This window comes from Pseudopipra pipra, chromosome 19, assembly GCF_036250125.1.
Source record: "Pseudopipra pipra isolate bDixPip1 chromosome 19, bDixPip1.hap1, whole genome shotgun sequence".
Lineage (NCBI taxonomy): Eukaryota > Metazoa > Chordata > Aves > Passeriformes > Pipridae > Pseudopipra > Pseudopipra pipra.
In genome coordinates this window covers 4,311,226-4,321,868 of record NC_087567.1, presented here as the reverse complement: position 1 = coordinate 4,321,868, position 10,643 = coordinate 4,311,226, and the positions used below count along the sequence as shown (strand labels likewise).

General features: G+C 62.2%; 1 protein-coding gene across 1 annotated transcript; it reads right to left on the bottom strand.

The window, feature by feature from the left end:
* Positions 1–1,096: 1,096 nt before the first annotated feature.
* Positions 1,097–8,655, bottom strand: LOC135424475 (uncharacterized). Its single transcript, XM_064675717.1, has 19 exons — positions 8,296–8,655; positions 7,741–7,820; positions 7,423–7,548; positions 7,198–7,277; positions 6,960–7,080; positions 6,549–6,638; positions 6,037–6,141; positions 5,656–5,821; positions 5,087–5,181; positions 4,508–4,657; positions 4,159–4,313; positions 3,663–3,798; positions 3,444–3,578; positions 3,061–3,237; positions 2,640–2,795; positions 2,099–2,200; positions 1,721–1,823; positions 1,390–1,449; positions 1,097–1,303 (listed from the first exon to the last, which is right to left on the bottom strand). The coding sequence occupies exons 1-19, from the start codon at positions 8,423–8,425 to the stop codon at positions 1,167–1,169; spliced, it is 2,304 nt and encodes a 767-aa protein (XP_064531787.1). The 5' UTR covers positions 8,426–8,655; the 3' UTR covers positions 1,097–1,166.
* Between the last annotated feature and the right edge of the window lie 1,988 nt (positions 8,656–10,643).

The window sequence follows — 10,643 nt, the reverse complement described above, 5'->3', positions numbered from 1 at the left end:
GCCAGGAGAGGCCTCTTGGCCACAGTCCCACCACAGGACTCCTCCACCTGCCCAGCAGCTGTCTTCGGGCCAGATCATACAATCACAGAACCATTTAGGTTGGCAAAGACCTGCAAAATCATCGAGTCCCAACTTGCACCCATCCCCACCTTGTCCACTAGAGCAGAGCACTGAGGCAGTGCCACATCCAGTCTTGTCTTGGATACCTCCAGGGACGGGGATTTCACCACCTCTCCGGGCAGCCCCTTCCAATGCCTGACAACCATTTCCACCAAGAAAAGCTTCCTCATGATCACACACAAAGCCTCCTGAGGCCCTCAGTGCACCCCAGGCCCCCCAGCAGAAACCACCCTGCCAGGGCTTTCCATGCCACAAGTGTAAAACAGAGCTCTTCACTCATTTCCAGCTTCAAGCTCTGGAGCCCCAGCACTTCCCCGGAGCTCTGGGATCCTCTGCAGCCCACTCAGGGCTGGGCATTCGTTCCTGATTCCATCCTTCTATGCCTAGGGGGTCCACCGGAGACCCTTTGAGGCCGCACAGCTGCAATGCAGGGCTCAAGGGGGCATTTTGGGGTACCGGAGGTGGAATTTGGAAACGTGGGACTCTGCAGCTACAATTCAAGGGGCTTGCTGCTGTTCCACCTCCTTGGGTGCTGAGCCTGGGAGGACACAGGGGTCACAGAGTGGGGCACTGTGTGGGGACACAGGGATAACTTTGGCTGCCCAGGCTGGAGAAGAGAACGTTTTGGGGTGACCTTCCAGCCCCTTCCAGTGCCTAAAAGAGGCTCCAAGGGAGCTGGAGACGGATTTGGGAGGAGGGCCTGGAGTGACAGGAAAAGGGGGAATAGTTTCACACCGGCAGAGGGCAGGGTGACATTGGCAGTGGCCCTGAAATGGGGTGAGAACACTCGGGCAGCAGCTTGTCCTTTAGCCAAGGCGGCTTCTCCCAGGGAAAGCCCCAGCCAGGGCTCAGCTTGTCCCACAAGCCTGGGGCCAGGGGTGCTGAGGGGGGAGCGTCCCGCTGCCTGCGGGACAGCCCAGGAAGGACACGGTCGGCTCGGCACACTCAGCACCGCGCAGCTGAAGGACACCAGGGCTTTGGGCACGTTGTTCCAGCTTTATTCAGCCCCAGTCCTTTAGCCAAGGCAAGCTGCACCTCTGCCGGGCTCACGGCCAGCAGCAGCGCAGTGCTCGTAGGAAGCCTCTTGGTCGTTGCTGCACCCAAGGACTCCTCAGAACGGAGGTTGTCCGAGCTGCCAGGGAGCTGACAGAGATGTCCCAGTCTTTTTCCAAGGGCTGAAGTGCTGTGACGGAAAGAAACAGAGCCCAGATAAAACCCCCCGTCTGCAGAGAGCCTCTGGATTCCCGACAGACGGCGCTCCCCACTCACCGCTCAGGATGTCAGCCTGACTCTCCGTGGTCTGCTCCCTCAGGCGCCGTGTGATGAGTCCTGGGCACAGAGCTCCATTAGCCCCTGCTCCCCAGCCTGCTCCCAACAGCAGGGCCCCCAGACCTCCCCTCCTCCCCCTCAGCAGGGCTGAGCCCAGGAGCCCCCAGAAGCTCAGGGCAGTGGGACTGAGCAAGGCGGCCACCAAGCCCCGCTGCGTGGGCAGGGCTGGCAGAGGGAGGCAAGGCCCTGCCCAGGGTGGCCGGGCATTGCTGGGGCAGCAGCAGCACAGGGGCCAGGCTGCCCCAGAGGCACCGCAGGGGCTGGCACTCACCGATGAACCTGACGGCCGCCAGGCGCACGTTGGCCTGAGGGTCCTGCAGGTAGGGCAGGCTCTGCTGGATAAAGTCTTCAGCCCTGCTCCTGCTGTTCTGAAGCTGCAGAGAGAACAAGGCATGTCTCTCCAGGGTGGTCACTGGGGCAGTTGGCTGGAGCAGTGCCTCCTGCCAGCACCTCCTGGGACAGAGAGGCCTCCCCTCCTGCTGGCTACAGGGAGGGGACAGGGGCCTGCAGAAGAGCCCCTGGGGCTCTGTTCTTGAGGGCAGCAAGAACAGGGATGCAGCTCCAGGCTCTGCCCAGCTGCAGAGCCCCCAGCCCAGACATGGGATGGGGGCAGCCCTCCCCCAGTCCGGGCTGCACAGCTTGTCCTTACCAAGCACGCTCCAAGCTCCCACAGCCGCTCTCTCTGCAGCAGGTGCTTGAGCGTCCTCCACTTCAGCAGCTCGGCGGCAGCAAGAAGGGCTTCCCTGGAGGCCTGCAGGACAGCATGAGCTCAGGGATGGCCCGGGGGCCTGGGCAAGGAGGCCTCTTGGCTTTGTTCCTGGGGGGATCCTGCCTTTAGGAATCTGGGACATGCCCTAGCCCAAATATCTGGGAGGCTTTTGGGGACAACCCTGGGGGACAGGCATGGAGGCTCAAAGGCCTGGCCTCCAACACAGCCTGTGGGGATGCCCCTGTTCAGGCTGTGGTGGCCACGGGCTGCTGCCGAGCCCTGCAGGAGCAGGCAGGGCAGGTGTTGCACAGGGCCGTGCCAGCTTCTCTGCCCCTGCTGGCGCTGGCTCCGCACGGACCTTCCCACGGGCTGTGCTGGGGGAGCGCTGCCCGCTGCCAGCAGCCCCTGCCCCGATGCCCAGGAGCCCCGGCGGTGTCAGCCCAGCCCTCTGTGTGTCAGGGCTCAGCCTTCAAACCTGTACCTCGGCCACGCTGGGGACCTGGTCGTTCATACGAAAGAGGAGAGGCACCAGTGCTCGCCACACCTCCTTCCTCATCCTCTTCTCATCCCTGCCGACCACGAACTGCAGCAGCTCTGCGAGCATGCGGATGGACAGCTCTCGCAGCTCGCTGCACTCCTGGCAGGAAGCAGGAAAAGTGAGCTTTGCAAACAGCAGCTCCCTGCCCACAGTGAAGAGGGCCCTGATCATGGTTGCGGGGAGGGCAGCGGCTCCGGCCTCACATCCCAGAAGAAGCAGCACTGGGCTGCACGGCCCAGAAGCCATCCCAGGAGAGCCCAGGGGAGCAGAGCTGGCTCCAAGTGCTGCTCGCAGGGTTGGGCTGCAGGGCAGCTGTCATTGCCCAGAGCCCATCTGAGGGGCTCAGGCTCCACATCAGCCTTACCGAGTCAAAGAGGGGCAGGAGCCTCCCCACAAGTTGCACAGCGATGAAGCTGGCCTTGCTCTTCTTCAGCTGATGCAGAACGTTTCGCAAGGCCAGCAGGATCTTCATCTTTGCATCTTCGCTGCCAACTTGCAGGATCTTCATCATGCCCGGCAGGAAGAGTTCAATGTTTCTGGCCTGTAGAGAGAAGAGAATGTCCATTGGGTGAAGAGTGCTGTGCCTGAAAAGCTCCCCAGGCAGCCACCCCAGCCACACCGTGGCAGGGAGGGCGTTTGGAGCAGTCACCCCACGTTCTGAGTCCCAGGCCAGGCCAAGCCACTGCTTTCCACACAGCCCCAGCCCCCGTTTGCCGACAGGGCTGCCCCTGACACCGCCCTGCTCACCATCTCGGCTCTCTGTGACAGCCCGACGAGCCCTTCCAGCAGCAGCCCGGCCGTCCTGACGTTTGGACAGCCCTGATGGCTCTCGAGGTCGGGCTCGTCAGCCAACTCCTCCGACTCAGCCTTCCTGGAGGATGACTGCAGGAGCAAACAGAGCCGTGAGAGGCCGGCAGAGCCTGCAGGGCTGGCAGGAGGGGACCAGGGTCTATAGGAGTCACTCACAGCCATGGGCTGGGTGCGGGGGCCTTCTGCGGAGCAGCGGAAGCACTGTGTGCACAGCAGGTTGGCAAAGCCCTCCAAGATCTTGGCCAGCATCTCCGGCATGGAGGACATCAGCTCCCACAGCTCCGGCGCAGTGCTGGAAGGCAGAGAAGGCAGAGCGCTGTCCGCAGGGCTGCCTCAGCCACAGTGCTGTGGCCTGGAGCAGCCCCCCAGAACCCACCCCTTGGAGCCCTGGCTGCGCGTCCCCAGGGGCCCTGCCCGCGCGGGCAGGAGGGGGCTGAGGGCGTGTTCCCCGTGGGGCTGGAGCACCCTGCTGGCTCTGGGCTGGCTGGGCCAGCTTTGGCTGCTGTGAAGCAGGGCTGGAAAGTGTGGGGGGATGGAGGGCCTGACTCTGCAGGCTGTCCAGCAGCATTCCTTGACTCTGGCAGCCGGAGAGTCTCAGGGTCCCTCTCCCCACAGGGAACAAGCCCACCCTCAAGGCCATCAGGGCCAGTACCTGTCTCCTTGAAGAGCTGCCTTGCACAGGAGGATGACCACTGTGGTGGGGTACAGGTTGGTCATCAGGCGAAGGAGTGACTCCACTTTCTCCCACGCTGCCTGTGTGCTGCAGTATGGCAGGCTCTCAAGGATGCTGGTGACGATCTTGGGCCCCTGCAGGGAATACAGGTGAGGATGGCACTGCCCCCGGAGTGCAGCCATGTGCTCAGTTGCCCTTCCCATTCCTCTCTGCTGCCTTGAGGTGGCTTGGGGGGCCCAAGTCACCTGTGCTTGGGAGGGAGGGGTGCAGGGAGGAACAAGGCCCAAGAGGGCTGAAGGGCACGACAATGCAGCCACAGGCCACTTACGTCCGTCAGCCAGACGTCCGGGTCTTCCAAGGCCACATCCAGCAGGCTGCTGGGCACCTGCTGGTCGAGGATGCTGGCATCTCCCAACGCCTCGAGGGCCACGAGGATGATGTCTGTCCTCTCGTGGGACTGCAGGTATTTTCCAAAGGCCTATGGCAGCAAGGAAGGAAGACGTGTCACGCTGAGTGCCCTGATGGTGCTGCTTGGCTGAGCAGCTCGAGGGGCCCTGGCCGGACGTGCCCACCACTGCTGACAGCAGTGCCTGCAGTCCCTGCATGGCAAAGATGAGCAGAGAGGGCCCTCCTGCTGGGGGAGGAGGGCTCATGGGCACAGGCTGCTGGCCCCACTGAGAACCAGGGACTTGCTGGTGGCCAGGAGCACCGGAGCTCCTGCTGGGGCTGAAGCTGCTGCTGGGCCACTGGAGTGCAGCCCTCATGCTGTCCCTGGGCAAGGACGGCGGGAACCCTCTCCCCAGGGAGCTGAGTGCACGACAGCCCCACTGCTGCGGGGTCCTTTGGCTCACACCAGTGCCCTGCTGGTGCCACGGACAGGAGTCCCAGCAAGGGCGCAGCTTCTCACCTTGGCACAGTCCCTGGGGCTCAGAGAACACAGCGCGGAGGTGGTCACGGCTTCCCGCTGGACTTGGTCTGCTCTGTCCTTTAGCCTGGATTCGACTAAACACCAGGGCAAACACACAAGAGTCAGGAAGGCAGAGCAGCTTTGCCAGCAAGCTCACCAAACCGCCGGGGCATCTGCTGGCAAGGGGGCAGGACAGGAGCAGTCCAGGATTTTGGGAGGGCATCAGGAACAGCTTCTTGCTACAGGCACTGGAGGGACCAGCCAGGGTGGGGGATCTGCTCTTCCCCACCAGGGAAGACGTGGCTTTGGGACAGGGAAGTCAAGAGGGCCTTTGGCTGTGGGGCCCACAAACCAGCGGGCTGCAAGATCCTGAAAGGAAGGGGAGGAAGGAGAGCAGCAGCAAACAGGTCCTGGCCTTGAGCAAAGCACTCAGGCTCTGCAGCAAAGTGGCAGCTGGGAAGCTCTGGGAAGCAGCTGGGAGGGGCAAAGGGGGTTAGGAAGCAGATCTCTCAGGAGATGTCTGTGTGCAGAGCAATGAAGCCCACCACTGCTCTGCCTTTTTTACTTACAGATGAACTCAGCCAGGGCAAAAAGAGCGTGGAAAGCTGCATAGCATGTCGGCTCCTCAGAGAACCGGAAAAGGATGAGCCGTCCCAGCAGCTTTCCTAGGAGCGGGAGCTGGATCTCCCCAGAGCAGACAGGTCCAGCAGTGCCTCTTCTGTCGTTGGCATGGGCCTGGATGAGGGAGGCATGAGCAGAAGGGCTGAGGGCACAAAGGTGGTGCCAAAGCCCCCCTCCCGAGAGTCTGCCAAGGGCTGGATTCCTGGAGAGATCAGGCTTTGCAGAGCCCTGCGTCCCCATCTCTCAGAGCAGCCATGTGGGCAGCAGCCCTGGCCTGGAGAGCAGCAGGGATGGGGGCATGGCCTGGCTGGAGGGGGCCTGGTCCTTACCTGCAGAGTGGAATAGTCCGACAGCACACAGGTCAGCACATCGATCCTTGCCATGGCCCTCTCCCTGACAGCCTCTCTCTCGGATCCGGTAAAGTCCAGCAGCAGCTGGGACAAGAAAAGCAGCGGGTGAGCCCTGGGACCAGACCCCAACACCAGCAGCAGCACAGCTCCACTCCTGGGCCGCACTCGCCCCATCCCTCAAGGCTTCCTCTCCCCTCCAGCAAAGCCTGCAGTGGGGTGTCTGCCCCTGGATTCCCACCCAGGTCAGGCACAAAGGCCCAGAGCCAACCTCATGGCCAAGGAGGAGGGCAGGTGCCACCCTCTGCAGTCCCTCTGCTCCACGAGAGCCTGGGGCCAGCCCCTGCTTCCCCACAGGAGGTGGGCACCCTCCCTGCAGGGCACTCTGCCTGTTCAGCATTGCTCTGGGCACCACTCAGCCAGGAGCGGGCAAACCCTCCCCTCCAGGCTGAGGAACAGCCCTGGGACTCCCTCCCTTTTTGCTTGTGCCAGACCTCCAAGATGCCCTGCAGCTCCTCGCTGACTCGAGAGGCAGGAAAGCTGAGCACCATTGTCCTCAGCATGCTGTCCATGGAGTTCAGGGTCTGCAAGGAACACAGAGAGCAATGGCAGTCATTCTGCTGTTCCTCCCAGCCCCAGGAGAGCCAACTGATCCCCCCGTGCCACAGGAGGAGGAGGAGGAGGATGCCCACACTTCCCGGGAGAGACATGGGCATAGACAATCTGCGGGGGCACAGCAGCCTGTGGCACGGGATGCAGCCAGGCCCTTCCCCAGGGAAGGGGACAGAGGCACGAGGAGGGGAAGTACCCTGCCCTGCCTGGGATCCCTGCTCCTGTGGCAGCATGGGATAGCCAGGGAGCAGGCCAGAGGGGCTGGAGGTCCCTGGAGCTCAGCCAGCACTTACCTTGATGTAGAGGGCAAGGTCCCCTTTTGGCATTTCCTTCTCTGCAGGCAGCCAGAAGACACTTGAGAAGCACGCGCGGAGGAGGCTTTTGGCTTTGCCCTCCAGCGCTGTGTCCACCAAGCTGCAGGGAGAGGGCAGGACACGGGTTGCACACGGGTGCTGGGAGCAGCCCCTTGATGACTCGTGCGGGTGGCATCGAACCTCTGGGCCAGGGGGCCCACGACAGATGGGCAGGTACCTCAATTTCTCCAGAGCCAGCATGGAAAGATGCCGGAGGTCTGTGCACAGCTGGTCCCTTGGCTCTTCTTCCAGCAGCGCCTGCGGAGCACAACCGGGATGGCACCTGCTGGCAGCTGCCAGCACCCAGGGCCTCCAGTCCCTGACCCACCCCAGCAATGTCCGCACAGGCTGCCGGTGCCAGGGGGCTTTGCTCCCTTTGCCACATTGCCCAGAGTGCCCTCACCTTGATGTTCTCTGCCAGCTGGTACGTGTCACAAAGCAGATCCAGGCCCTGGGTCAGGCCGTGGCTCAAGGCGCTTCTGCACAGCACAGAGATGCTCCGGAGAAATGTGGCCTTGTCTCTCTCCTCCTGCCAGCCGGGGGACAGAGACACAAACACGGATTGTGAGTGGGCGGACACAGCCAGCGGGACCGCAGCACAGGGGGTGCAGTGCCCTGCGGGAGAAGCAGCCCTGCCCTGCCAGCAGCCCTCCGGCAGCCCGGCAGCACAGCCCCTGCCAGCAGACAGCAGCACAGCCCCCCTCCAGTTGGCCGCAGTTACCTTGTTGGGGCTGGTGACAAAGGCCAGGATGGCATCGACAGCTTCCTGCTCCTCCTTGTAGATGGGCAACCAGCTGGTGTCTAAGGGGGGAAAGAGCAGGGAGAGCTGCAGAGGGTCCAGCGAGAGGAGGGAGCAAAGGATATCTGCCCTCCACCCAGCTCTCTGCCCACTGCCTTGGCACGGCCTTCCCTTGCAGCTCCTGGCTGGAGGGTGCCTGGCAGAGGAGCTGCCATGCCCGGGAAAGCCCCAGTGCCCGGGCTGAGGAAGGCAATGGCAGACAGGCAGGAAAGGCCCAGGCTCCCACAGCACGGCTGCCTCCTGCCAGCCCAGCTGGCCCTCTCTGCCCACAGCCCAGAGCCCCTCTGCCCTGTCCTTCTTTGGGAGAGGCTGTGCTGGGGCCGCGCTCCAGCCCTGAGCAGTCCCAGCTTTCAGGCAACAGCATGGCTGACGCCAGGACCCCCATTGTCAGCTGGCCAGGAAAGTGGGATCCTGGTGTGCTACAGGGTGTGGTGGTGGGCCCCAGCCCTGCCCAGCCCCACAAGGCCCCTCACTCACCGAGCTTGAGGGGCTGCATGGTGGTCACCTCGTAGGAGGACGGAAGCTGCAGACCTGGAGAGCGGCTCTCCTGGGAAGAGCTGTCTTCCATCCAGGCCTGCCTGGGGCAGGCGGGGGGTCTCCTCTCCATCCTGTGAATCAAAGAACACAGGGGAGCCTGCCTACGGAGGGCGTCCGAATGGTGGAGTCGAACACCCTCAGAAAAAATGCCGTGGCCAAATCGCCTTAGGCAAAAGGCCTCAGGCAAAAGGCCTCAGCAAAAGGCCTCAGCCAAAAGGCCAAGGCAAAGTGCCTCAGCCAAAAGGCCAAGGCAAAGTGCCTCAGCCAAAAGGCCTCAGCAAAAGGCTTCAGCCAAAAGGCCTCAGCAAAGTGCCTCAGCCAAAAAGCCAAGGCAAAAGGCCTCAGCCAAAAGGCCTCAGCAAAAGGCTTCAGCCCAAAGGCCTCAGCAAAGTGCCTCAGCCCAAAGGCCTCAGCAAAGTGCCACAGCCCAAAGGCCAAGGCAAAGCGCCTCAGGCAAAGCACCTCGGCCAAAAGGCCTCGGCCCAAATGCCTCAGGCAAAAACGCTTCGGCAAAACGCCTCAGCAAAACTCCGCGTTCGCACGGGGCCACCAGAGGTCGTGGACAAGACGTGGACTGCAGTCGGGGGCTTCTCGCCAGCGCTGCACTCCTCTCCTATCCAGTCGCCGTCCTGACGGACACTGACCCACCGTGGGCCACGGTCGTGCTGAGCACACCTGCTGCAGTGGGTGTCACAAAGGGCCCCTCTGTGACCCGCTACCGGCCGCTAGCCACAGGTCCCAGTGCTTGTTGACATGGCACCTGCCCCCAGCAACGGGTCCCAGGGAGCCACCATGCAGGCAGGAACAGGCAGGGTGTCCCTGGGGACACAGACCTGCCTCAGCCCTTGGCACTCAGCTGCCCTCAGAATGTCTCCAGACCCCACTTTGCTCTCATGTCTCCTCAGGACATCCCAAGGAGCCCCATGTTCAGACAGCCCTGCGTGTCCCCAGGACATCCCTTTCCTGTCCCCACACTGCACAGTCTGGCCTCTGAGCCCCTCAGTCACATTAAATGCATAACGTTTGCCCAAGCTTAACAGAAACCATGGCTTTTGTCACCTTTTCTCTTTCTCCCACTGACCAGCAAGAGCTTTGCCCCACTCAACAGCTCTTCCAGCACCGGGCTGCTCAGGAGCCCTCCCAAGGCCTTCGCTGCACCCCAGGCCCCTGCGCAGCACCCTGAGCTGCCCCAGGGGTGGCTGAGTGGCCACTTTGAATTTCCATCCCATCCCCTCAGGACTTGTTCATTTTCCCTTCCGGGCCCTCCAGGCCTAGAGCTCTCCTCAGACCCACAAGTCCTCTCTGAACCCTCTCTTGTGCTGGGGCTGCCTCAGCCTGGGCCATTTGCCCCCTCAGTACCCTAAGGCACCTTTTGATGTGCTCCAGAGGCCACAGTTTGTCCCCTGGTCCCCACAGTACCCCTCCATCCTCCTCCTCGCACCCTCCCTTGGCCCTCGATGGACACAAAAGCCCACGGTTTGCTCTTCTGCAGCCAGGAGAGGCCTCTTGGCCACAGTCCCACCACAGGACTCCTCCACCTGCCCTGCAGCTGTCTTCAGGCCAGATCATGCAATCGCAGAACCATTTAGGTTGGCAAAGACCTGCAAAATCATCGAGTCCCAACTTGCACCCATCCCCACCTTGTCCACTAGAGCAGAGCACTGAGGCAGTGCCACATCCAGTCTTGTCTTGGATACCTCCAGGGACGGGGATTTCACCACCTCTCCAGGCAGCCCCTTCCAATGCCTGACAACCATTTCCACCAAGAAAAGCTTCCTCATGATCACACACAAAGCCTCCTGAGGCCTTCAGTGCACCCCAGGCCCCCCAGCAGAAACCACCCTGCCAGGGCTTTCCATGCCACAAGTGTAAAACAGAGCTCTTCACTCATTTCCAGCTTCAAGCTCTGGAGCCCCAGCACTTCCCCGGAGCTTTGGGATCCTCTGCTGTCCACTCAGGGCTGGGCATTCGTTCCTGATTCCATCCTTCTATGCCTAGGGGGTCCACCGGAGACCCTTTGAGGCCGCACAGCTGCAATGCAGGGCTCAAGGGGGCATTTTGGGGTACTGGGGATGGAATTTGGAGTCCACCAAGGAAACGTGGGACTCTGCAGCTACAATTCAAGGGGCTTGCTGCCGTGCCACCTCCTTGGGTGCTGAGCCTGGGAGGACACAGGGGTCACAGAGTGGGGCACTGTGTGGGGACACAGGGATAACTGTGGCTGCCCAGGCTGGAGAAGAGAAGGTTTTGGGGTGACCTTCCAGCCCCTTCCAGTGCCTAAAAGAGGC